Genomic DNA, 26,506 nt, shown 5'->3' on the forward strand with positions numbered 1-26,506 from the left:
ACCCCGGTGCCCGTGGTGGCACCCAAGGCTTGCAGGAGGTTCCGGTGCTTGATGCTCAGGGTGCCAACACCAGTGGGTCCCGGTGCCCGTGGGTGCCCAGCACCCATGCATGGGGTGTCCAAATCCAGGTGCCCAAGGCCTGGGTGCCCAGTACCGGTGGGTGCTGGTGCCACCCAGTGCCCCCCGCCCATGGGTCCCTGCGCCCAGCACCGGAGGGTCCCAGTGCCCAATGCTGATGCGTCCTGGTGCGCGATGCCCAAAGGTGCTGGTCCCAGTGCCGGCGGTGTTCAGTGCTGGTGGGTCCCGGTGCTGCCCAGCACCAACAGGTCCCAATGCCCGGGGTGTCCAACACCCACAGACCCTGGGACCTCATGCCCGGGGGTGCCCAGTGCCCGGGGGTCCTACACCAGTGGGTCCCAGTGCCCAGCACCTATGGGTCCCAGTGCCAGTGGGTCCCAGTACCTGATGCCCAGTGGGGTGCCCAACACCAGTGGGTCCCAGTGCCCAATGCTCATGGGTCCCAGTGCCCACCTAATGCCTGAAGTGCCCAACACCAGTGGGTCCCAGTGCCTCTGGGTCCCAGTACCTGATGCTCAGGGGGTGCCCAACACCAATGGGTGCTGGTGCCCAACGTGATGGGTCCCGGTGCCCAATGCTTGTGGGTCCCAGTGCCCAACACCAGTGGGTCCCAGTGCCCCATGCCCAGGTTGCCCAACGCCAACAGGTCCTGTTTCCCAGTGGGTCCCAGCACCCGGGGGGGTGCCCAACGCGCGGTGTCCCCAACACTGCCATCACCTGCCCCTTCCCCAGTACTGGGGTGCCCGTCCCTAAGCCCCCCCTTTTCCCCCCCCAGGGCCTGCCTGGGGCTGCCCCCTCAGAACCACATGCTGCTGGAACACAAGATGCAGCGGCCGGTGCCCAGCCCGAAGCGCGCCTGTCCCGGGGGGGCCGCCTGCCCCCTCGCCCCCAAGAAGGCGCCGGCGGCCACCCAGCTCAATGGGCACCCCTGCCCCGGCACCCCCCGGACGGGGCCCCCCCGGCCCCCCCTCCACGTCGACGGGGCCGACTAATGGCAGGCGCCTTTTTGTATTTCATATCAGCTTTTTTGGGGGGGTGGGGGGGGTAGATTTGGGGTCCCAGGGGGGAGTCTGCGACCTGTCCCCCCCCCCAAGCGCTCGGTGCTGCCCAGCTCCGACACCGACTCGAAACTGTGAAGCTTTGTACCCACCAATAAACCCGGAGCACGTCGTGTTGTGTCCCCCCCCGCCCCGTCTCGCCTGGTTCCTGGGGCCCCCCCGGCCCCCCCCAGCCTGGGCGAAGCGAGAGCCGAACGCCGGCGCCTTCTGAAAAAAAATCAAATTACATTTATTGATGCGTGGGGGGGTGGGGAGGGGTTTTTTTGTTGTTGTTGTTTGGGGGGGGGTTGTATTTTTTTATATTTTTTTCTTGTTTTGTTTTTTTTTTTGGGGGGGGTGTCCCCCATTTTGTTTTGATAAGCAACAGGGGCTCTAAAGGCTCCGGGGACTAGAAATTGGGGGGGGGGGGCTGTCCCTACACAGAACGACTATGCCTATGGTGGGCGCTACCCCTATGGGGGCCAGAGGGTGCCCCCCACCTTGGCGGAGGGCACGATGGGCCCCCCCGGCACGGGCTGTACAGGGGAGGGGGCCGGGGTGCATGGCAGCGCTTTGGGGGGGGGGTTGAGGTCCTTTCTGTTATAAAAAAAAGGAAAAAAAAAATCAGAAAAAAAAACCACACAAAAAAAATTTCCTTCATATTAAAGTTTTACAAGTGGTCCCGGGGGGGGGGGCGGGGGGGCCCCGGTCTGGCGCTCGGGGGGGGGGCCGGGGATCACAGTGCTGGCTGAGCACGCAGACGGGGCGGGGGGCCAGGGACCCCCCCGGGGACGGCTCGCTGCCGGGGGGGCTGCTCTCTGCACTGGGGCCTGCCCTATAGAGCGCGTGGGGGGGGGCACGGGTGCTCCATGGGGGGGGGGGGGGGGGGGGGATATGGCTTGGGTGCCCCCCCACCCCCAGCACAGCCTGGGGTGCCCCTGGCTTGGGGGGGGCTGCACCCGCACTGGGGGGGCTGTGCTGACAGTACCCCCCCCCCCCCGGGGGGCTTTGGCAGGGCTGGGGGTTGGCTATGGGCCCCCCCCCCCCGCCATGGGATGGAGGCGGGGGGGGGCACTGGGAGAACCGGGAGGGGGTCACCCCCTCCCGACAGTTGGGGGGCAGCCCCATTGCCCATTAGCATTGCAGCTAATTGCAATTAAGCACATGTGCCCCAGCTGGGCAGCATGGGGGGGGGGCACAGCACCATCAACACCCCCCCCCCCGAAAAAAATCCCCCCCCCCTGCTTTTGGGGGGGGTGGGGGGGGCTGGCACCACCCCAGGGGGACAAAACACCCCCACAACAGCCCCCCCCACCCCCTCCCCGGTGCCAGACCCCCACCCCAGCGCCTGCCCCCACCCCGGGGGGGGTGTCTGCGGAGGTGGGGGGGGTCCCAGCGCTGGGGTGGTCCCTGCCCCGGGGAGGGCGGGTGGGCAGTAAATAAGTCGCATGACTTATTCCTAATTATTATTATTTTTTCCGCTTTTTTTTTGTTTAGTGTTTTGGGGGGGGGCGGGGGGGGGGGCTGGTAATTATTATTAATTATTTTTTCTCTGGTGTGTGTGGGCGTCTGGCTGTCGGCGGCCTCGGCGCTGGGCTCACACGCTCATTGTCATGCTGGGCGAGTACTAGAGAGAGCGGAGACACCAGAGGGTTAGCGGGGTGGGGGGGGGCCGGGGGGGGGGCACACACACACCGCTGCCCCCCCACACCGCCCACCTCACGCCTCCCGGCCGCTCGGCCAAGGCGAACCCCCCGTCGCCACGGGGGGGGTCCGCCAAGGGGACTTTGCTGTCGACCCCCCCCGGCCCCGGCTGCCGCGCCCCCCCCGGGCCCCCCGCCCTCGCCGCCTGCCCCCCCGGGGGTCCCCGGGGGTCCCCGCCGGGTCCCTTACGCTGTCGCTTTGGAAGGGGTTTAAGAAATTGCTGCTCAGCTCGGCGTCGTCCCGCGGGGTGCCGGGGGGGTTGCTCAGGGCCCCCAGGTTACTGGGGGAGCTCTGGCGGAGGGGGGGGGAGAAAAATGTTAGTGGGGGGGCAATGGGGCAGGGTCCTGGTACGTGGGGGGGTCCCAGCGAATGGGGGTCCCGATAAAAGGGGTCCCAGTACATGGGGTCCTGGTGCATGGGGCGGGGGGGGGGTCCCAGTGCATGGGGGGGACCCAAGAAATGGGGTCCCAGTATATGGGGTGGGGGGGTCCCAGTGCATTGGGGGGGGCAATACATGGGGTCCCAATACATGGTGGGGGAATCCCAGTGCATGGGAGGGGTCCCAGTGCATGGGGGGGGGGGTGTCCCAATAAATGGGGGTCCCAGCAAGTGGGGGTCCCAATAAATTGGGGTGCCAGTGCATGGGGGTCCCAGCGCATGGGGGTCCCAATAAATGGGGTCCCAGCGCATGGGGGTCCCAGTGGACGGGGGTCCCAATAAATGGGGGTCCCAGTGCATAGGGGTCCCAATAAATGGGGTCCCAGTGTATGGGGGTCCCAGTGGACAGGGGTCCCAATAAATGGGGATCCCAGTGTATGGGGGTCCCAGTGTATGGGGGTCTCAGTGTATGGGGGTCCCTGTGGACAGGGGTCCCAATAAATGGGGGGTCCCAGTGCATGGGGGTCCCAATAAATGGGGTCCCAGTGTATGGGGGTCCCAATAAATGGGGTCCCAGCGCATGGGGGTCCCAGTGGACGGGGGTCCCAATAAATGGGGTCCCAGTAAATGGGGGTCCCTGTGGACAGGAGTCCCAATAAATGGGGGTCCCAGTGCATGGGGGTCCCAATAAATGGGGTCCCAGCGCATGGGAGTCCCAGTGGACGGGGGTCCCAGTGTATGGGGGTCCCAGTGTATGGGGGTCCCTGTGGACAGGGGTCCCAATAAATGGGGGTCCCAGTGCATGGGGGTCCCAATAAATGGGGTCCCAGTGTATGGGGGTCCCAATAAATGGGGGTCCCAATAAATGGGGTCCCAGCAGAGGGGGGTCCCAGTGCATGGTTGGGCGGGGGGTGTCCCAGCACCGGGGGGTGGGGGGGTCCCAGCACACGGGGTTTCAGGGTCCCCACCCTCACCTTTGGCAGCCCGTCCATGTCCCCGGAGCCTGCGAGGGCGACAGCAGTGCGTTAGTGACCCCCCCACTCCGTGTCCCCCCCAGCCCCACCACCGCCACCCCGCTGTCCCCCCTGTCCCCCCCGGCCCCGGCGGGGGCCTGCACGGAGGGTGGCCGCCCGCAGATGGAGCTCACGGACCGCAGGATGCGGCTGCAGCAGCGCTGGGGGCCACCGCCAGGTCCTGGGGGTGCTGGGGGGGGTGGGTGGGGGGGGGGGGGGGACACCCCCAGCCGGGGTGGGGTTGGGGGGGGTACCCACCTAAGGATCCGTTCATGTGATGCGGCTCCATCGTGCTCATGCCACCCATGGGCCCCTCGGGTCCGGGCCCCATCGGGAACTGGAAGGGAAGGGGGGGTGAGCAATGCGGGACCCCCCCACCTTGTCCCTGCCCCCCCCTCGTCCCTGACCCCCCCATCCCTGTCACTCACGTTCGGCCGGCTCCCCGCGGGCCCGATGGGGTTCATCATGGTGTACATGTTCTCACTGGAGTTGGTGGAGTCTGGGGGGGGGGACAACGGGGGGGGGGGGGGCATGGTGAGCATGGCACCCCAAATTCCCCCCCCTCCAATGGCCCCCACCCCTGTGCCTTGTCCCGTCCCGCTCCCTGCAGACACTCACCTCCGGGGCTGGGCAGGATGGGGGTGCCGGGGGGGCCAACACCCCCGGGAGGGCCCTGGGGGGGAGAGGAGGGAGGTGGGTTAGGGGGGGCCCACAGTGGGTTTGCTGCAGTACAGCCCCCCCCCCCCCCCCCCGCCTGAGTGCACCCCAATACTCACCACGTAGTTCCCGGGGGATGAGGAGGAGTAGGCGATCTGGGGGGGGGGACAAGAGGGGGGTCAGCATGGAGGGAGCATGGAGCCAGCACCCCCATAGCCCCAGCCCCCCCCCAGGTATCCCCCCCCCCCCCCAACTTACAGAATTGGTGTTGGGGTTCGGCCAGGGCCCGCGGCCGCCGGGGCCCCTGGAAGGCAAAGGGGAGAGGTGAGGGCGGGGGGGGGCCTGAGGGTCCCTGGGCCCCCCCACCCTGGGGGGCCGCCCGGCTCCCCCTGCCCAGCTCGGGGGGGGGGCACGGGGTGGGGCGGGGGCCTTACATGTTCATGGCGGGCATGCCAGGGCCGGCCAGCGAGCTGGGGGGGGGCCGCATCCCGCTGCCGTAGGTCTGCAGGAGAGCAGGGGGTCAGCGGGGACAGGGATGCTCCATCCCGGTCCCCAACCCCGTCCCGGGCTCCCTGTTCCCATCCCATCACTGTCTCCCTGTCATCTCCCTGTCCTCCTCCCCAACCCCATCCGTATCTCCCCGGGCCCAACCCCATCCCTATCCCTGTCCCCATCCCCATCCTCATGCCTGTATCCCTGTCTCCCTCCCCGGTCTCAACCCCATCCCTGTCTCCATTCATATATCCAAAAATCCCCAAATCCATCCCCATTCCTGTCTACAGATCTCCCTGTCCTCATTCCCAAACCCATCCCCATCCCTGTCTCCAGCCCTACCCCAGTCACTGTCCCCATCCCCACCTCCCTGTTGCCATCCCTGTCCTCAATCCCTTCCCCATCCATATCTCCCTGTCCCCAACCCCATCGGTGTCCCCATCCCTGTATCCCTGTCCCCTTCCCTGTATCCCTGACCCCATTCCTGTCCCCATCCCTGTATCCCTGTCCCCATCGCTGTGTCCCTGACCCCATTCCCCATCCCTGTATCCCTGTCCCCTTCCCTGTATCCCTGACCCCATTCCCATCTCCATCCTTGTATCCCTGACCCCATTCCCATCCCCATCCCTCTACCCCTGACCCCATTCCCGTCCCCATCCCACTATCCCTGACCCCATCCACATCTCCAACCCCATCATCTGTATTCCCACCCCTGTATCCCTGACCCCATCCCTGACCCTGTCCCTGTATCCCCATCCCTGTATCCCTGTCCCCATCCCTGTATCCCTGTCCCTGTATCCCCGTCCCCAGCCCCAGCCCTGTCCCTGTATCCCCATCCCTATATCCCTGTCCCCACCCCTGTATCCCTGTCCCGGTATCCCCGTCCCCAGCCCCAGCCCTGTCCCTGTATCCCCATCCCTGTATCCCTGTCCCCATCCCTGTATCCCTGTCCCGGTATCCCCGTCCCCAGCCCCAGCCCTGTCCCCATCCCGGTATCCCCGTCCCCCCGTGCCCCCTCACCTGGGGGGCCATGCCGGCCATGCCTCGCGGGGGGTTCATGCGCTGCATCGGGCCCCCCATGCCGGGATGCCCTGCACAAAACGGGGGGGGGGGGAAGGCATGAGACCCCCCCAGCACACAGCACACCACACCCCCCCCCCCCCCGATCTGGGGGGGGACACACCCGGGGACAGGGACCCCCCAACTCACCCTGCGACCGCGCGGCCGGATCCATGGCGTTGGGCAGCAGCGGCTGGGAGCCGGGGACACCCACCGGAGGCTGCGGAGGGGGGGACAGTGGGTCAGGGTGCTGCGGGACCCCCACCCAGAGGGGGTCTGCACCCTCTTCAGCCTGGGGGGGGGTCCTGCGGGGGGGGGGGGGGGGGGTCCCCATCCTCAACCACCTCACCTGGTTCGGCATCCGGAGCGGGGGCCGGGGGCCGCCGGGATAGCGGGGGGACATGAAGGGCTGCAAGAGAGGGGTGTGGGGGTGAGCCGGGGCGGGGGGGCTGCGGCATCACCCTGGGGGGGCCGGGGGGGGGCCGGGGCACTCCTGCGGGCGCTGGGGGGGCGGCCGGGGGCTGCCGGGCTGTGCCCAGCCTTACCTGGCTGTGCGGCCCCAGCATGGGGGCACCGGGGTTGTGGGGCGGAGGTTGGGCGTGGGGCGATGGCTGAGAGCCCGCAGGTCCCTTCAAGAGAAATAAAACACGGTTACGGGCGGGGGGGGGGCCGGGGGGGGCACCCCGGTGGGGGGCGTGGGGGGGGGACATGGGGCTGCGCCCCAGTCCAGGGAGGGGGCAGCGCCGGGGGGGAGTGGGGGGTGTTTGGCTGTGGGGCAGTGTGAGGGAGGGGGTGTGAACCCCCCCCGGCTGCACGCACATGTGGGGCTCAGGTGTGGGCACACGCTAAGGTCACGCGCACGCCCGCAGACGTGGCGTGGGGAGCAGAAGCGGGTTCCTCAGCACCGCGTGCACGGGCCCTGGCACGCGGAGGGGCTCACACGCGTGTGCTCACACATACATGTGCTCACACACACGTGCTCACACACACGTGCTCTCACACACACACGTGCTCACACACACGTGCTCACACACACGTGCTCACACACACGTGCTCTCACACACACACGTGCTCACACACACGTGCTCACACACACGTGCACACACACACGTGCACACACACACGTGCTCTCACACACACGTGCTCACACACACGTGCTCACACACACGTGCTCACACACACACACGTGCTCACACACACACGTGCTCACACACACGTGCTCACACACACACACGTGCTCACACACACACGTGCTCACACACACACGTGCTCACACACGTGCTCACACACACACGTGCTCACACACACACGTGCTCACACACACGTGCTCTCACACACACGCTCTCACACACACGCTCTCACACACACACGTGCTCACTCACACACGTGCTCACACACACACACGTGCTCACTCACACGCAAGCCCTCCGTGCACACACCTGCATCACGCACACACACACACGCAGCGCTCAGCTGCACACGTGGAGCTCCGCAAGGCCACATGTGCACGCGCAGATCCCACGCTGCGAGCACGGACAGGCCACGCTCACGCATGTGCACGCAGACGTACACGCTCACACACGCACACGCTCACACACCTGCACGCACACGCATGCTCTTACACATACGTGCATGCTCAGGTGCACACTCACACGCATGCGCACGCACGCTCACACGTGCACAAGCACACGCAGCAGGATGACACCCCCAGGCCCACCGAGCCCCCCCGGGAGCTGCCCCCCCAGGGCAGGTGGGGGGCACAGCCCCGAGGAGGGTGCAGGCAGGTACCTGAAAGAAGGCGGGGGGCATGGGCCCCCCCGGCATGCCCTCGCCGGGGGGCAGGGTCCCCATCACCGGGCTGGGAGCCGCCGCCGCGCTCTGCGGGGAAAGGAGAGCTCAGCACCGGGGGGGGGGGGTGGCCCCCAGCTGTCCCCCCTCCGCCACCACCCCGCAGGCAGTGCCCCCGGCGTGTCCCCTCTGCCCAGGGCCACCCTGTCCCCATGTCCCCAACCAGCCACCCAAGGTGGTGACGCCAAGCGAGCCGGCTGAGCTCGCCCTGCGCGAGCAAGAGGGCAGCGCGGGGAGAACCCGGCACGCTCCCCTCCCAGCCAAACTGGGGGGGCCGGGGGGGCTGCAGTCAGCCCCGGGGGGACCCCATGGGGGCTGGCTGGGCCAGGGGGCGCGGGCAGGGGGCCCTGGCCCCACTCGCCTGCCGGCCCCGTCCGAGGGGAGCTGTTAAGGGAAGGAATGTGCCGGCTTTCCGGCTCGGCCCCTCCGCCACAACTGGTTTCAATTTGTAGAGGAGGAGAAGAAGCGGGGGGGGGGACCTCGCACTGCCCCCTCCACCCGGGGGGCCCCACGCCGCCCCACGGCCCCCCAGCCTGCTGCCAGCCCTGTGGGGAGAGGGGGGGCCCCGGCTGCATCTGGGGGGGGATCACCCACCGCTGGGTTATGGGGTTGGGGCACCCGTGAGTGCTGCCGGCGCGGAAATGGGGATGGGAATGCTGGTTGGGGGGGGGGTCCCGTGGTGGGCACACGGGTCACGCCGGCACACGGGTCACACAGGTCACGCCACGTACACGGGTCACGCCGGGGAGAGGGGTGACGCCAGGCACAGGGGTGGCAGTGGGTGCCCAGGGGCACTCAACCGAGGGTCCCCACCCCATGGCGTAGCCACGCTGGGGCCCAGCGCCTGCTGGGGGCTGGGGAGGGGGTCCCAGGGCCCCCAGCCTCATTTACGAGCTGCAGGATCTGGTCCCCCCCCCCTCCTCCCCAGCCCCAGGGATCATTTGCAAGACAATGGGAGTCTGTGCAGGCAGCCAAAACCAACTGGGGGGGGAACTGGGAGGCACTGGGGGGGCTGGGGGCAGCAGGCATAGCCGCCCCCCCCGCCCCGAAATGACCCCCAGTGCCCTGCACCCCCCCAGCATCCCTCCCTGTTAACCCCCGGCCCCCACTGTGGTAGGGGACAGCAGCCCCCCCGCCCCGGCTGGGCTCGGGGTGGCACATGGGGAGCCCCTGCGGGGTGGGGACACCTCGGGGGGGTTCGGGGTGATGGGGGGGGGTGGTGCCCATCACAGAGCCCACCACGGTCCCACCACGGAGCCCATCCTGGGACCGTCACGGAGCCCACCAAGGAAGGCACCACGGTCCCACCACAACGCCCATCATGGTGCCCAATGCAGAGCCATCACGGAGCCCCCACGGAGCCCATCATGGTGCTCATCACGGAGTCATCCCGGAGCCACCACGGAGCCCATCACGGTGCTCATCATGGAGCCACCACAGAGCCCATCATGGTGCTCATCACGGAGCCATCATGGAGCCCATCAACGGTGCTCATCATGGAGCCACCACAGAGCCCATCACGGTGCTTATCACGGAGCCATCACGGTGCTCATCACGGAGCCATCATGGTGCCCATCACGGTGCCCATCATGGAGCCATCACGAAGCCCATCATGGTGATCATGATGGAGCCACCACAGAGCCCATTACGGAGCCACCACGGAGCCCATCATGGTGCTCATCACGGAGCCATCATGGTGCTCATCACGGTGCTCATCACGGAGCCACCACGGTGCTCACCCACCCTCATCCACCCCGGCACGGCAGTCCGGTACCGGGCCAGCAGCTGCCCCAGGGGGTCTGTCCCCATCACCCCGGGGGTGCCGGGAGGGGCGAAGGGCGCGATGGCAGCACCGTCACCCCACAGCCGTGGGGCCAAGTCAGCACCCACAGAGCTGCCCCAGGGATGGCAGGGCAGCCTTTGCTGGGGGGGCACTGGCCTTGTCCCCCCTCCACAGGGACAGAGCCAAGGCAGAGGGGCGGGTGCAGGCCCTGTCCCCTCTTGGGGACCCCCCCGTCTCCTGCCCCATGGCGCAGGGACAGCGCTTGACCCCCAGCCCAGAGTGGGGCCAGCACTGTCCCTCAGCTCCAGCCCCACAAGGGGGACAGTGCTGCCACCCCCAATGGCAGGGACTGAATTAGGGCCCCCCCCATCCCATCACTCAGTGATGCAAAGCAGAGTTGCCATGGCAACAGGTTGGGGAGTTTCGGCTCCTCCTGCAGGCTCAAGGTCAGGAGGGAGAAAAAGGGGGGGGACACGGCACGGATGGGGGGGGGGGCACAGGCTGGGGGCTCCCCACACTGCGGCACCCCGGGGGACCCGCTGCGGGGCCGGCTGCTGCCACCGCCCCTCTCCGCTGCCGCATGCAGACCCCCCCCCCCAGCGATGTGGGGGCACCGTCCCCACGATGCTCACGGAGGGGGGGCCCGATGCGCCCCGGGCCCACCGGCCAAGCAGCACCCACGGGGAGGGCGAGGGGCACCCGCTCCATGCCAGGGAGCCCCAATTCACCCCGTGGGTACCAGTTTGGCCGTGGCGGTTGGCGGGCACCGGGATGGGGACGTGGCTGTGCCGGGCATCCCATGGGGTGCGGTGTGGGGGCTGCGGGGGCTCCCCCCGCCGCGGTCCCCAGCGCCCCGGCTCTGCCTGCCAGGCACCACTGCCATGGCAACGCGGCCTGACCCGCACCGCGTCCCCGGCGTCACCGCACCGGCAGCCTCATTAATTCCAGCATGGAAATCAGCTCTGCGCTGCGCCGGGGGCCGGGGGCGGCGAGGGGGGGGCCCTGCTGCAGCCCTGGCCCCGGCAGCCCCCGCGGCGCTGGCGCAGGCACACGCGTGCCCACGCGCACCCATGGGGACCCGCTGTCCCCGCAGCGGTGATGGGTGTCCTGGAAGGCAGTGTGGTCACACACACACCCCCCCCCAAAACTGGGTGCTGGTATGGGGTGCTGAGCACCTGGGGGGGGTGTGCAGGGGGAACAGCTCCAGCCCCGCTCCGGCCGGATGGGGAGAGGGTCGAGGGCAACGTGTGCCCTGTGGCATCCTGCATCCCCGAGCAGCCTGAACGCCAAGGCACCGCGTGTCCCACAGCGTCCCACGGCACCACGGACCCCACAGCATCCTGCGGACCCCGCAGCATCCTGCATCCCACGGCACCACGGACCCCACAGCATCCTGCATCCCACGGCACCACAGACCCCACAGCATCCCCCATTGCACAGCACCACGTATCCCACAACATCCCACATGGCACAGCACCGTGTGTCCCACAGCATCCCGCATCCCACAGCGTCCCACATCCCACAGCATCACGTATCCTGCAGCATCCCGTGCCCCACGCTGCCGCGGATCCCGCAGCATCCCTTGGCACCCTGGATCCCACAGCATCCCACAACCCTGGGACCATGCCCCAGCCCAGGGCACGGTGCCCCCCCGCAGCGAGTCCCCACCACCTCAGGACCCGGTTCCCCTCCTGCCCCCCCCGTGCCCCCCCCCGGCACACGCGGGCAGCCGGGCTGTTGACTCTGTGCCAATGATTAACTCGCCGAAGGCTGGCGCCGATAAGGAGCGGAGCTGCCGGTGGTGGGGCTGGGGGGGGTGTCCCACCACTGTGGGGGTCCCCCCACAGAGGCCCAGGACTGTGGTGGCCCCCCCAGGGCGCTGGATGAGGAGGGGGGACCCCAACCCCACTGGGGTGCCCCCCGGTTGGGAAGTGAGAGCCCGTTACTTCGCCCACGCCACGGGATGGGGTCCGCGGGATGGGGCCGGATCCGGGGGTCCCCGTCCCCCGTGGGGTTGGTGGCAGGGGATGGGCACGCCGGGCTGGGGGGGGGCGCTGAGCCAGACCCCCCAGGGATTACCCCCCCCTGCGTCGCCCTGCAAAATAGGTCACCCACGCTGGCGAGGCCGGGGCTGGCAGAGCCGGCGTTAACCCCCAGACCGCCGGCGTCCTCGGCACGGGGGTCTCATTGGCGGGGGGGGGAGTGGGTGGCATGGGGGGGCGGGGAGCGGGGCACCGAGCCCCCCCAGCACCACGGTACTCACGTAGTCGTGGAAGGCTTTGGCCTCGCTGGAGTGCTCACAGGTTTCCCGGCGGTCGGGAGCAGCACAGTACAGGTCCCAGAAGACGCTGGAGCCGGAGGGGGGGGGACACACACACAGCAGGTCAGGACCCCCCCCCCGAGATGCGTCCCCGTCCCCCCGCACCGCCCTCGCCCGCTGTGCCCCGTGGCACGTCCCCCGCCGCCTGCTGAGCCCGGCCACACTCGTGTCACCCATGGCCGGCGCTGGGGTGGGGGGGCCGGTGCAGTGTGCGTGTGTCCCGGCGTGGCGGGGGCCTCCCAGCTCCGGCGCTGCCGCCTGTTTTCCCTGGAAACGGTCGCTACGGCCGGAGCCCAAATTCCTGGGACTTTACATCAGGCTGCTGCAGCATCCCGGGGCGGGATGGGGGGGTCCCACCACCCGCACCCCCCGCCCCAGGGGGAGGCTATGGGATGGCGGAGGGGCCGGTGGGGCATATCCCTCCCCCCAGCAGTGTTTTGGGTGCCCCCCCCGGGTTTGGGGTGCGGTGGCCGGCAGCGGGAGGGTTAAGGGCCTGGAAGGCGCCGTGCCCCCCCCCCCCCCCGCCGTGTCCCCCCCCATAAATCACCAACTAATCATTTATTGGAAATGGCTAAATGCGGCGGCACCGCGGCGCCCGGCACGGCCGCATCCTGCGCCCCGCTGAGCCCCCCGCCACACCGGGGTGAGCCCCCCGGCATGACCCCCCACACACACCATCCAGCATCACCCTCACCCCCCCGGGGTGCTCTGCTGGGGCCCCCCCAGGTGCGGGGGTCCGGCCCCGGGCTGGGACACCCCCCCCCGCCCCACGCTTGGTGCCAAATTGGATCCATCTGGAGGGGCCGGGGCGTAGCCGGGATGCGAGTAAGGGGGCCCCCCCCCCCCCCCCGAAATCGCTGATGGGAAAAGCAGAGCGGCAGCTTTACGGGGTACGAGGTGATGTGGCGGTGGCGCGGGGAGGGGGGGCAGCCCCCAGCCCCTCTCCCAGCCCCAGTGCCGTGGGGAGGGGGGGTCCAGCCCCGCTCCCGGACCCCCCCCAGCCTCTCCCCGACTCACCACCACCAGGAGTGCAGGAAGCCGGGGGGCTCTCCCAGCGTGATGTTCTTCTCCCATCGGATCTGCGGAGGGGGGGGGGGGCAGGGGGTGGCGAAGGGGGGGGGGGGTCAGGCAGTGCCAAACCAGGCCTGACACCCCGGTGACGGGCTCGGGGAGCCGGGGGGGGCTGCAGAGCCCCAACCCCACAGGATGGGGGGGCGGGGGGGGGCTGCAGAGCCCCAACCCCACAGGATGGGGGGGCCGGGAGGTGCTGCCCCCCCCCCTTACCTCCGACAGGAAGGTCTGGGCGGATTTCTGGGCCCCCACGTGCAGCAGGTACTCGTAGACGTACAGCGCCAGCCTGCGGGGACGGGACGGGGGGGTCAGGGCCCGGCACGGCCCCCCCGGGACCCGCCACTCCCGGGGGGGACCCGCTGCGGGGACAGCCCCGTCCGAGGGGCCCCGAGGGGGGGGGACACCCCGGGTGAGCCGGGGCCGGTCAGGACGGAGCCCCCCGCTGGAGAAGTGCGGGATGAAGGAGGGGGGACTCGATGTCACCCCCCCCCCCCGCAGGGGACCCCCACGGGTGACACCGAGTCCCGCCGCGGCCCCGGTTCCCCCCCCCCGCCCCGGGGGGACGCCGCAGGGACGGGTGACACGTCCCACGCGGGACGTGGCCGAGCGCCACCGCGGGTGTCCCCCGACGGGGGGACCTCCTGGGGGACACCGGGGACCGGGCCCCGCCGCTCCGGTACCCCCCCCCCGCAGCGGGACCGGCGGGGGCCCCGCGGGGGCCGTGGCCGCAGCCCCCCCCCCCCCCCGGCAGGTGCCCCCGGGACGGGTGAAGCCCCGAGCACCGGGGCACGGCGGGGATGGCACGGCGGGGATGGCACGGCGGGGATGCCCCGGGGGTCGGGGCGGGGCGGGGGGGGGTATCCCGGTGCCCCCGGGGGCCGCCGCGGCTGCCGGCTGAGCCCCCCGACGGCTCCCGCTGCCCCGCGGCGGCTGCCGGTGCGCCCCGGCGGGGCGGGGCCGCGGGGGTCCGCCCGCCCCCCGCCTCCCCCCCGTCCCCGCTCCCCCGGCGGCCGCCCCGGCAAAACTTCCGCGCCCCCGGCCCGGCGCCCGCCCCCGCCGCACTCACTTCTCGCGGGCCTGGCCGTCCGAGGGCACGCCGGAGCCCTTGCCCTTGGCGTACATGCTGGGGCGGCGGCGCGGCACCGGCTGTCAGCGGCCCCGGCCCCGGCCCCGCTCCCCCGCCGCCATCCCGGCCCCGGCCCCGGCCCCGGCGGCTCCGGCCGCGCGCCCGCGGGGGAGCTTGAAACCGCCGCGCCGGGCCGGGGGTCCCCGCGCCGCCGCCGCCGCCGCCGCCGCCTCCCCCCGCGCGGCTGTTCCAGCAACGCCGCCCCCCCCCCGCCCCGCCCGCGCCTGCCGCTCTTAAAAGGGCGATGGCAGCGCGGCGGTGGCGGTGGGGACAGGCGGGGGGGGGGGGGGGGCACTGGCACGGGGGGGTGGACACGGGCGCGGGGGACGCAGAGGGACGCAGAGGCGGGGGGGGGACGCGGAGGCGAGGGGGGACGCGGAGGCGAGGGGGTGGGCATGGAGGGACACGGACAGGAGGAGGGACGCGGACGCGAGGGGGGGGACACGGGCGCGGGGGACGCAGAGGGACGCGGACGTGAGGGGGGGGACAGACGGGAGGGGGCGGACACGGAGGGACGCGGACACGGGGGGGGGGACGTGCGTGGACACAGGGAGGTGGTGTGGGAGGGTGGAAATGGAGGGACGCGGACACCAGGGGGCGCCCGCGGACGGGGGGGGGGACGCGGCGCCACACGGGGGACCCCGAGCAGAGCCCCCGCGGGTGCTGAGACCCCGGGGAGGGCCCGATCCTGCCCCGCACCCCCTCCCTGCGCCAACCCGCTTCACCGGGCGCCGCCAGTGTGCACGCGTGTGCGTGGCAGCACACGCGTGTCCGTGCAGCAGCTCACGCATGTCCATGGCAGCACACGCGTGTCCGTACAGCAGCACGCGTGTGTCCGTGCAGCAGCACACGCGTGTCCATGGCAGCGCATGCGTGTCCATGGCAGCAACGCACACGTGTCCGTGCAGCAGCACACGCATGTCTATGGCAGCGCACGCATGTCCGTGCAGCAGCGCACGCGTGTCCATGGCAGCGCACACGTGTCCGTACAGCAGCACGCGTGTGTCCGTGCAGCAGCACACGCGTGTCCATGGCAGCACACGCATGTCCATGCAGCAGCACACACGTGTCCGTGCAGCAGCACACGCGTGTCTGTGCTGCCAGCGGCCATCTGCACACACGTGCCTGCGAGCGTACGTGGGGGTGCGCGCGTGAGCACCCAGCACACGTGCACTGACACGCGTGTGCAAGCGTGCAGCGGCACGTGCGTGCGTGTGCCCGCCCATGCCCACGCGTGTGCCCGGGGGGGGGCCGTTGGAGCCGCCCGCTCGGGCGCTCTTGGGGCACCAGGGCCACGGGGCCGGGGTCCCCCAGTCGACAGGCGAGGCCGTGGGTGCTCAGCACCCAGCCGGGCCCCCCCAGCCCCGAGACCCCCCCGGGCTCCCCCAGGCCCCCCGGACAGGGAGCAGCACCGCTGCAGCACCCAATGTCAGAGCCCTGTGGCACCCCAGGAAAGGGCCGGGGGGTCCGGCGGAGGCCGGGGGGTGCTGAGGCGGGGGGTGCTGCCTCCCGTCCCCCCCCCGGGGCCAGCTACGCCCTGGCAGGGTGACACAGGACGGCGGGACCCGCCTGTTCCTCTTCTCGCACCCCTGCCTGCGCCAGGCGGAGCGGCAGCCGGAGCGCAGGCGAGTCGGGGTGCTGGGGCCGGGGTGGGGCGGAAAACCACCCGCTGGGACCCCCCGGTGCCGCTCTGCCCCGGGGAGAGAGGGAGCGGGGTGGGTGCCAGACTGGGATGCACTGGTTTGCACTGGGAGGGAGAAAGCGGCACGCTCAGCAGGAATGGGGGTCCCGCTCGGGCGGCTCTTGCTGACCCCCCGTTTCCCACCCAGGCGCCCGGCGGGGTGGAGGGGCCATGGGGCACCCTGCGGCCCCCCTAATGCTGCTGCTGCTGCTGCGCCCCGCGGCCCCCTCGTCCCCCTGCTTCACCGTGCCGCCGGGCGCCCCCGCCGACCTGGATTTGGCCAACAGGAGCCATCAATGCGCCGAGCTGGACTGGGGCCCCTTCCAGCGGCAGAGCCGGCTGTGGCTGAGCCATAACGGCATCGACGCCCTGAGCCCCTCATCCCGCGTCGGGCCGGGGCTGGAGGAGCTGGACCTGTCGTACAACCGGCTGCGGGAGCTGCCGGCCGCCTTCCTGAGCCAAGCCCAGGGGCTCCGGAATCTCCAGCTGCAGCACAACCGGCTGCGGGAGCTGCCCGCCGGTTTCTTCGCCAACGCCACGGCTCTGCAGAGCCTGCGGCTGGAGGGCAACCCCCTGCCCGCCGTGCCCCACACCGCCTTCCAGGCCAGCCTACGCTTCCTGGCCGTGCCGTGCCGCTGCGACGTGGTGGGCAGCGTCCTGGCACCCTGCGCCTGCTCCCGCTCCCGGCCCAACTGCACGGTGCCCCAGTGCCACTGCTTCGTGTCCCACAACGACTCCTTGAAAGTCGATGATTTCCACGCCCAGGAATGCCGGAGCAACATGGGGCTGGTGGCCGGCTTGGCCGGGGCCATCGGCGGGGTGGCCGTGCTGCTGGTGGTCTTCACCGTGGTTTTCTACCGGCGGAGGAAAGCGGCCACCGCTGCTGCCGGCGTGGGGTGGAATAAGTGGGAGCCTGCTGCGGCCCACGGGCAGTCCCACTACATCAGCCAGATTGCCGACATCGGCACCACCGATGCCACCGCCGCTGCCGCACCGGATTACGAGAACGTCTTCATGAACCCCTGCACCGCCCTGGCCGCCGTGCGGGGCTGGACACCGGGATGGCAGGAGGAGCGGTACAGGTGAGGATCTGGCGTGGGGACTGGCTGCCCAGGGCATGTCCCATCTCCTCCCCTGCTGTGCTCTACCGTGCTGTGCCGTGCCGTGTCATGCCGTGCTGTGTCGTGCCGTGCTGTGTCATGCCGTGCCGTGCCGTGCCATCCCATCCCATCCCATCCCATCCCATCCCATCCCATCCCAACCCAACCCATCTCATCCCATGCCATGCCATGCCATGCCATGCCATGCCATGCCATGTCGTGCCATGTCGTGCCATGTTGTGCCATGTCGTGCCATCCCATCCCAACCCAACCCAACCCATCCTGTGCCATGCCGTGCCGTGCCATCCCATCCCAACCCAACCCATCTCATCCCATGCCATGCCATGCCATGTCGTGCCATCCCATCCCATCCCATCCCATCCCATCCCATCCCATCCCATCCCATCCCATCCCATCCCATCCCATCCCAACCCAACCCATCCCATCCCATCCTGTGCCATGCTGTGCCGTGCCGTGCCATCCCATGCTATCCCATCCATGCTGTGCCATGCTGCCTGGTGCCGTGCTGTCCAGTCCCATGCATGCCATCCCATGCCACCCCATGCGGTGCCACCCATGCCATCCCGTGCCGTCCCATCCCACCATCCCCAAGGCCCAGGCGCTTGCCAGGGCTGACCCCTTTCCCCCCACCCGCACCCCCAGAGCTGCCCCATGGCGTTCGCTCCCCTATCGGGGACCAGCCCCCCCCACCCCACCCCACTCCTGGGCGCGGTGCGGCGGGTGCCACCCCTCTGTCCCCCCCAGCCCCCAGGTCCCGGTGGATGACAACTATTTCCTGGAGAGCGAGGCCGTCCCCGGGGAGCAGCCCATCTACGCCAACACGCAGACGCTCGGCGAGGACGTCTACATCATCCCCGACCAGTGAGGGGCCGGGGGGGCCGGGGGGGGTGTGGGGGTGAAGCTCTGGCTCCCACTGACACTTCTCCCGGGGCTTTCCCTGGTGGCCCCCCAGCCCAGAGGGGACGGGGATGGGCGCTCCCCATGGATGAGGGCTCCATGGGTCTCCCCACGGCTGGGACGGGGACACGCGTGCTCCCCACGCACACATCCTGCCAGGGACGCCTTTCTCGGGGGGGGGTATTTTTAATCCCCCGCCCCGGCCCCTTCCTTCGCCCCAGTTCCCACCGTGGGGCGAGGGCTGAGGGCTGGAGTTTCCTCTCGGGGCCGGTGGCCGCCGACCGCGGGGACACCTCAGCGCAGCATCCGCCGGCAGCCGGAACGCCGGAGCCTTCCCAGCCGGGGACACGCGTGGGGCCCCCCTGGGGCCATCTGGCAGAGCGGGGGGCCGTGGGGTGACCGTGACGCATGGTTCCTCTTCCCTTTTCGGCTGCCGATGGAGAGCGTCAGGGTGCACGTGCGGCTGGGGACGTGCCGGTGGTTGGGGACATCTGGGCAGCGGGACCAGCCCCACTGTCGCCTGCACCCCCCCTTTTTTCTGCTAAATCTGCCAGTTTGGGGAACAGAGCAGAAGTCCCTTTTATGAATGCTCCTGGCAAGACCCCCGAGCCCGGCGCTGCCAGGTTGTGCACCCCGAAGGGACCCGCAGCCTGGGGACATGGGGACCCCATGGCTTGTCCGGGTGCCCCCCCCGGCTCTGCATGGGTCCCCTGCGCTCCAGCCCTTGTGATGCTCCACAGTGCCCTATTAAATGGTTTAATGATCTTAACTGACCTGTGTAGTTCGTGGTCTGCTGGGAGCCCCCCGGGCAGGACACGGCTCAGCCTCTGCCCGGTGCCGTTCCCGGGCTGGATCCGTCCCTCTGGCAGCAGCGGGGTGGCACCGGCCGAGCAGACCCCCGGTGCGTTATCTGTTAATGGCACCGACAGCCCCGATAAGGGGTGTCGGTAGCACAGGGGCGGCTGTAACCGTTAACCCGAAGGAGATGCCTGAGACTGGAGATCCCTGGGGAAAGTCCCTGGAGCCCCCAGAGCCCCTGTCCCTAGAGCGGGGGTCCCAAGGGACCAGCACCCTTAAGGATGTGTCCCCAGAGCCCCTGTCCCCAGAGTGTGGGTCCCAAGGGTCCGGGACCCTCAAGGATGTGTCCCCAGAGTCCCTGTCCCCAGAGTGGGAGTCCCAAGGGACCGGCACCCTCAAGGACGGGTCTCCAGAGCCCCTGTCCCCAGAGTGGGGGTCCCAAGGGACCAGGACCGTCAAGGATGGGTCTCCAGAGCCCCTGTACCCAGAGCGGGGGTCCCAAGGGACCGGGACCCTCAAGGACGGGTCCCCCGAGCCCACGTCGCTTTGGCTCAGGTCCCCAAAGTGGAAGTCGCGGAAGCCCAGGTCCCTCAAGTCCACATCCCCAGAGTGGAGGTCCCCATAACTTGTGCCCCTCAAGCCCTGGTCCCCCAAGACTCCATCCCTAAAGTGGAGGTGCCCATATCCCACATCCCTCAAGCCCAGGTCCCCACCGGGAGCTGCCCAGGGCACCCCCGGGATGTGCTGGAGGAGGGGACGGAGCAGATGGGAGCTGTGACCAGCAGAGCCACCCCATCCAGCTGTGGGGAGTCCCTCAGGGACACGGTATGTGCCACTGACCTCCGTGGTGGCACAGCCTGGGGGAGCCGGGGTTTCCCCCACCCCTTTGTGTCTGCGGGATCCCACGGCCAGAGGTACCTGGAAATGGGGCAGCATCCGTGTCCCGGCTGGATGTCCTGCCCCGGGGGGGTCAAGGCTGCGCCCAGCACCCACCTCAAGGACACAAACAACTCAAAGGTCTCTGGGAGCATCGCCCAGGCATTACTCACCCGCCACGGCACCGCTGGCAGGGCGGGGATGGGGCTGGCCTGGCCCTGGAAAGCCGTAAGGATTTACCAGCAAATCCATATGGAGCCAGCTCCCAGCTGGTCGCCTGCGGCCGGGGGGACCGAGGGTCCGAGCTGCGGGACCCCCAGTTGAAGGCCACCGGCTGCGGGGCTTCGGTCCCTGCTCGCGCCGTGCCGTTGGAGACCCCCACCTAATTTTGCGGGAGGAGCAGCCAGCACCTCTGTTCCCATCGCTTTATTCATTTACATTATTACATTATTTCTGTTTCATAGAAATATATAAAATACAAATGCACAGAAATACCTTTCCCCAAAAAGGTATTTTGCTATAAAATACAATAAGTTAGCAATAAATAAGAGGGTTGTATAAATAAGTCTCTAAAGAGTGAAGAGACGATGCTCAGGCGCGGGAGGGCTGCGGCCAACCGGGGACAGACCCACCCCGGCCCGTCTGGGCTCTCCCGGGTGGGAAGGATCCACCTACCAAATCAAATACGGTTTTAAATAAGGGAAGAGAGGGGGGAATAAGTTATGGTGGAGGGGGGTGCTCACAACCGGAGACCCCTGAGGGATCCCATCCGCCAGGCAGGCTGGACCCGGCGCTGAGCCGGGGCCAGTGCGGAGGCGTTTCGTGCCACGGGCTCCGGTTTTTGGGATGCCGGAGCTGCCGGCAGGCGGGCAGGCTCTGCCCCAACCACATGGTGACGGGTCCCGCTCCGAGCCGGCGGCAATGCCATCAGGCACAGTGGCACCTGGTGACCAGCATGTCCTCGAAGAGGGTGGAGACCAGCCTGCCCTCGCCGTCGTAGTGCATCAGCACCATGGGGTCGTAGCCGGCGGGGACGCAGCAGGGCGGCGGGGTGGCCTTGGAGAGGGAGTGCATGCGGGCTTTGATCTGGGCGTGCATGCTGGCCGGCTTGTAGTTGTGGGGACAGGAACCTTCGCAGAACCTCATGTAGTAGCTGTTGGGGGCGATGACCCAGTCCGACCAGCCGATGTCCTGGAAGGAGACCTTGAGCGACTTGAGGCAACACTTCCCATCGCTCTTCCCGCACTCCTCCTCCAGCCCCCGGGCTCTCCTGGCCCCCCGTCCCGTCGTCTCATGGGTTTCCACCTCCAGCACCAGGGTCTCGCCCCCCGAGTTGGCCAACAAGGTTGAGACGTCGGCTGTGAAGGTCAGCTCCAGGCGTAGCGTGTCCTCGGGACCGGCAGCCCAGGGCTGGACGGCCACCGTGAGGTCCAGGCTGGGGGCGTCGCGGTCCAGCTCTTGGCTACGCAGGAGCTGGGGGGTCCCGTGAGCCCCCCCCAGCATGTAGATGTTGACGCGGGTGGGCACCGAGGCGTCGAGCGGGGACATGCCGGGGGATGCCAGAGACTGCTTGAAGAGCTTCAGCTCCGCCTGAACCACCCGGAGCTGCCGGTGGAAAGCCTCCGTGCGGGAGAGGAGGAGATGGTAGCGGTAGGGACCACGGGGGTCCTGGTCTCCCTGGGGGTCCTGGTCTCCCTGGGGGATGTCGATGTCCGGCCGGCGCAGCACTGCGGGGACAGAGAGGACAGCTGATGTAAGAGCCGGCAATCCATTCCGCCAGCCAAGGCTCGTGACCAGCTCCTGTCAGGCAGCCAAACCGCCACCTCCGGGGAATCACCCAAATCCCAAGGGAAGCCAGGGCCGGGGAGATCCGGCTCCATCCTCAACCCTGGATCACCCAAGGACCCACCGTCCCTGGGGATCCCCAACCTGAAGGTCTCGCCGAGAGGCGGCGGCTGGTGCCGGAGCAGGTGCCCCAGGACCCGGCGGGGTGACCCCCCACCCCATGCCCCGGCTGTCCCCCCCCAGCCCACGCAGCAGGACCTGAATCACCCCAGATCCAGATAAATCCCTAAATCACCCCAGATCCAGATAAAACCCCAAACGCACGGAGCAGCCAGCTGGGAATCGAGGGACAGCACCTCCCCTCCGCTCACCCCCAAGCCGGCTCGAACCCCGGTCCGAGCACCCGCAGCTGCCACCACGCTGGTCAAAGCGTTCATCCCAAATTTACTGCGTTTTGCATTTTTAAGCAAAACAGCTCAAAACGGTGGCTCCTCCCCGCTGCCGGGACAAGGGAAGCGATTGGGGCGAGGATGAGTGCGGCCACCGCTATTCATGTCCGGTCATGTCCCGGCACACGCCAAGGCAGCCGGGCTGACGTGCCGGAGCGGGGACACGTTGGGACGCACAGACGTCTTTGCCCGGGGCGGTGGGGATGAGGGTCGCGGGATGCGCGTGGAGCCACAGCCACTTACGCGTGGGGGTGAGGCGATGCAGGCGCCTGGTCCTGGGCACGGCTCCCTCCTCCTCCTCCTGGCTCCGGTTCCCCGTCAGCTCGGCCACTTTCTGCTGGTAGAGCCGCTGCGCTCTCCGGATGCTCTCCTGGTCCAGCCGGTGCTGGACCACGGGGGGAGCGGGTATCCCCAACCGCTCCAGGATCCCCTTTTTGATGGCTTCCAGCTGGAGCCTGTCCTGGTCCCACGCGTGGGGCCTCAGCTCCACGCCGGCAAGAAGCAGCAGGAGCTGGAGGCAGGTGAGGGCGGCCCCCACGTCCCGCAGCCCCCTCGGCATCGCGCGGGCAGCCGGCGGTCCCGGGGGGATTGATTCGCAAAACCTCTCGTGCAAAGGCTGGACGTGCAGCTCCCGGCGATGCTGCCGGGGGAATGAATGAAGTGGACCAGACCTGACTTTATAGGAGCCGAACTTTGCCCGCCCTCCGTCCCCCCTCCCCGTCCCAGGCTGCCGGCGGGTGACGCCGGAGTAAACACCCAGCAGGAATTTCTCCTCTCCGCCTGGGATTTCATACGGGAGCTCTGATGGGGCTGGAGTGGGGCGATTTGCAAGCTGGTTTGCAGCTGTGGAGATGAAAAATACGTAATACTTTTTCTCAGACACAAACATTTCCCTTCCACCTCCTGTATTCCCTGCGGATCGCCACGCTAGGTCATGGCCGGGGGGATCCCCCTCATCTCCCCTGCGCCATCGGCAAGGGGCAAGCGGCCACGGGCAACATCCAATGGCCTCGGAGGTGGCAGAGCGGGTGGCAGGGGGTGATGGAGAGAGGACGATGCACAGGCAGACGAGCGCTGCGGGCAGCGTCACGGCACAGCTCGTCCATCCCTCCATCCCCGGCCTTCGCCTTGCGCCGGTACACGGGTCCCCGTTATGGCATGAGGCTGAGCCAGGCACGCGGCCCGTTCCCTAAAACCCCTCCGAAGCAGAAGCGGAGCAGGGAAGCGGCGGCCAGGCAGCCCGGTTCGTGCCGGCACACGCACAAGGAGGGGGTGGATTGGTGTTGGACCTTGTCCTACCAAACCGGCTGACGACACCGCGACCCGGCTTGCAGCAGCGGCTCCTCCGTGCAGCTGGTGGCAGGTGCGGCCGGGGGACGGCTCTGTCCCGGGTCCGGTCCCTCCTGAAGCAACGGTGACCGGGGCTATGTCATCCCTGGGCAGCCCGAGGACGGTTGGGATGGAGCCGGCCACGCCGGGGTGGCACGGATCCAGGGGGGCCGCATGCGGTGGGAAGCACCGTGCCAGACCGGGGCTGCTCACGCACCGGGGAAGAGAAAAGCCACAGTGGGAAGAAGCCACTGAGGCCGGCACGGAACAACCCGTCTCTCGCCTGCTCCTAAGGGATGCTTTGACCAAAAAACATGAGCAGAGGGATGATAAACCCCCGGTCGGACGAGGCAACGGGCAGGTCCCCCCCAGTGCCGGCTGGGGCAGGCGAGGATGTTCCCAAATATCCTGAAGTTGAGCCAAGCGCCTGGTCTTTAACCGCGCTCCCGCCACGGGATGAACATGCTTATGGTAATCCCGTGATTTACGGCTGTTTCTCCTCCGCTCCTCCTCGAGAGCCGGCTCCAGCGTTCCTCCTGCCTTTCTCACCCAGTTTCTCAAGGGGTTGCCTAAGGCAAAACCAAGACCAACATTTCACTGTAAAACACGTGAAAGGAGAAGTTGGAGGGGATTGCCCTGGTTCCGGCTCCTCTGCCCTGCTCTGGATCCGTCCTTGCCGAGGGATGGATGAAGAGGGGGCAGGAGGAGCCCACCCGGAGACCTCGCACCATTTCACACTGCCTTTCTCTGCCCGGAGCCTCCAGCTTGGAAAGAAACCCCATGTGTGGCTGACAGGGAAGCCTCAGGGCTGGTTTATCCCGAGTGCTTCATCCCATGTGGAGCCAGGCACCATCCCGCTGCTGGCACGGGTGGCACGTCACCCGTCCCTCTGGCAGCCAGGCAGGGAACGCGCTCGGATGAGCCCCCCCACCGGAACATCTTCCCGTGGGGAGCTGGCTGGGACACTGGCTCCTCAGCTGCCGCTTTTGTTCCAGCTGGAGCTGTGGGATCCTTCAGGCATTCCCGAGGGCACCGAGCCCCCTCTGTGATCCCCTCTCCTGGCACCAGCCCGGCCGCCAGCACCCTCCACCATCTGCAAGGTGCCGAACGTGCTCGTCCAAAGCCGAATCGGGGCCGCGCAGCGTGTCTGGGCGCAGGAAGAGGCCCTGACCCGCCAGCAATCACATTGTCCGGCCCTTGAGCAAGACCCGGCAAACCCCTAAATCCTGAAGTTCTGCTTCTGCAATAAATTTTCTAACTGTAGGCGCATTGCCTGGTACGAGCCCCATCCACCCGTGACGCATGGTGGCTCGCGCTTGGAGAGCATTAAAGTTTGCTGAAGCCGGATGTTTTCCCCCAAAAGGCGCCAGCCGTGGAAGTCGGAGATTTACAGTGCAGCAACAGCCATAAAACTTGTGTTTCAAGAGCAGCGGTTGTGAACGCCGAGCGACCTGTTATGAAATGTCCCAGCGTGTCCTCATAGCCTGCAAGATGCGATTGCACAGCCGCAGCCCCGTGCGTAAACAGCATCCCACATTTCCTCCGGTCCTCGCTGGGCCGTTAGCGCATCTTCTTTTCCATCAGAAGGTCAGATTTATCCAACTCCTCTTCCCAGTGGGATGCAGGTTCCTCTCCGGTTAATGCATCCCGCGCGCATCCCTCGGTAAGGCGCAACCGCAGCGCAGCTCTCACCTACCTGGCACGGATCTAGAGCAGCAATTTATAGGAGCGCTTGGCCATGGGGTTGCGGGTGGTCGGGGACTCCCGGACCTCGGAGAGGTCGAAACAAGGGCTGAGGGTGAGGAGGAGCTGATGTCCTCATGCCGTCGCTCCTCCGCATGGAGCGAGCAGGAGAGAAACTGGGAATTTTGGTGATTAAAGCATCGCACGGGGGCCTGCAGCTGGAACGGCTGCTAGAAAGTCCAGTGAAAGCTCAGAGCGTGCACCGCTGAGCCTGGAAAGATGTAAATAATCTTTTTGCCTTCTCTCCCCCTCTAGAGATGAGGGGGTCAGCTTGGAGCACGGTGGGGGACATGGAAGATACCTGCTGCCATCCCGAGCGTCCCCCCGGAGCCACCCACGGCTCCCAGCTGAGGCAGCACCGGGGAAAGAAGCCATGTTGCAAATGCTGAGATTAAACACCGAAAGAAACGAGAAGGGGAACACGAACATCAGCCACTTCCCCATGAAACGCAAGCTGGCCGCAGCCTTGAACTTGAATCAACTCAAGCAGGGCTCGGAGCGGGACCGGAGAAGCTCCTGAATTGTGGCTCCTTGAATGCAATTGCCCCCCCAGCGTGATGCGATCGTGGCCGGGGGGGACGGCCCCGTTCCGGTCCCCCGCAGCTCCCCCCAGCCCTGGTGATGGGAGGCTGACGGGGGTGAGCACAGACCGGGGGGCTCCGGAGGTCTCCCATTCCCCGAAAAGCGCGAAACTTCCCCAGGGCCGCTCGCCCGCTTGCAGAAATCATGGTTATTTTTGCAGCGTTCGTTATCGCAAGCGGCAAGAGGGGAAGCGCTGCCCTCCAAATTTTACATCTATCAGTTCCTTGCGGCTGTTGAGCAAGCGGCTCCTGAAAAGGCACCGAGAGCCTCCGGCAAAAGCCAGAGCCCCCCCGGGAATGGGCGCGTGTCAGCCCCGGGACCGACAGAGCGAGGTTACAGCATCCCATCATCCGGAGCATCCCTCTGCAAGGCAAACGGGGTCAGACCGGGTGCTCCCCGTGACCTACGGGACCTCACGTGCTGCCCGAAACCCCTCGGGTTGAGCAAATTGGATGCTGGAGGGATATTGCAGGGATATTTCCTGCACACTACTGCAAGTGAGGTAGATAATACTTTCTCATGGCATATTTTTCAGCCAAGGGCTAAGAAAGGAAGAGCAGCACGGCTTCCCACATTTGCTGCCACCACATGAAGCTCCGAGCAGCCCTTAGGGCTTGGTCTCTAGGGAAGTTGGTGGCTGGAGGCAGCTTCAGCACTTCCAGGAGTAATTTGGGGTGAG

General features: G+C 68.0%; 3 protein-coding genes across 5 annotated transcripts in view; 1 reads left to right on the forward strand and 2 right to left on the reverse strand.

The window, feature by feature from the left end:
* Nucleotides 1-1,070, forward strand: part of ISYNA1 (inositol-3-phosphate synthase 1) — a 4,840-nt gene extending 3,770 nt beyond the window's left edge. The window contains 1 exon segment of the mRNA XM_059831971.1: nucleotides 854-1,070. Coding sequence (XP_059687954.1) covers nucleotides 854-1,070 — 217 coding nt within the window.
* A 1,584-nt stretch (nucleotides 1,071-2,654) lies between these two features.
* SSBP4 (single stranded DNA binding protein 4) lies at nucleotides 2,655-14,562 on the reverse strand. Of its 3 annotated transcripts, XM_059831983.1 has the most exons (18): nucleotides 14,507-14,562; nucleotides 13,654-13,726; nucleotides 13,387-13,448; nucleotides 12,313-12,397; nucleotides 8,207-8,296; nucleotides 6,964-7,047; nucleotides 6,768-6,827; nucleotides 6,569-6,638; nucleotides 6,380-6,450; nucleotides 5,302-5,369; nucleotides 5,126-5,171; nucleotides 4,987-5,022; nucleotides 4,829-4,883; nucleotides 4,639-4,709; nucleotides 4,469-4,547; nucleotides 4,172-4,200; nucleotides 3,009-3,110; nucleotides 2,655-2,742 (listed from the first exon to the last, which is right to left on the reverse strand). In XM_059831983.1, exons 1-18 carry the CDS (start codon nucleotides 14,560-14,562, stop codon nucleotides 2,713-2,715), a joined length of 1,167 nt encoding a protein of 388 aa, XP_059687966.1. In that variant the 3' UTR covers nucleotides 2,655-2,712. The 3 variants fall into 3 exon arrangements, with proteins under 3 accessions (XP_059687966.1, XP_059687967.1, XP_059687968.1); XM_059831984.1 differs by lacking the exons at nucleotides 4,987-5,022; nucleotides 6,964-7,047; XM_059831985.1 differs by lacking the exons at nucleotides 4,987-5,022; nucleotides 5,126-5,171; nucleotides 5,302-5,369; nucleotides 6,964-7,047.
* Nucleotides 14,563-20,866: 6,304 nt separating this feature from the next.
* Nucleotides 20,867-22,732, reverse strand: GDF15 (growth differentiation factor 15). The gene is made up of 2 exons (XM_059831631.1): nucleotides 22,417-22,732; nucleotides 20,867-21,666 (listed from the first exon to the last, which is right to left on the reverse strand). Exons 1-2 carry the CDS (start codon nucleotides 22,730-22,732, stop codon nucleotides 20,867-20,869), a joined length of 1,116 nt encoding a protein of 371 aa, XP_059687614.1.
* Nucleotides 22,733-26,506: the final 3,774 nt, after the last annotated feature.

The sequence above is a fragment of the Gavia stellata genome, chromosome 32 (genome assembly GCF_030936135.1).
Source record: "Gavia stellata isolate bGavSte3 chromosome 32, bGavSte3.hap2, whole genome shotgun sequence".
In the NCBI taxonomy this organism is placed as follows: Eukaryota; Metazoa; Chordata; class Aves; order Gaviiformes; family Gaviidae; genus Gavia; species Gavia stellata.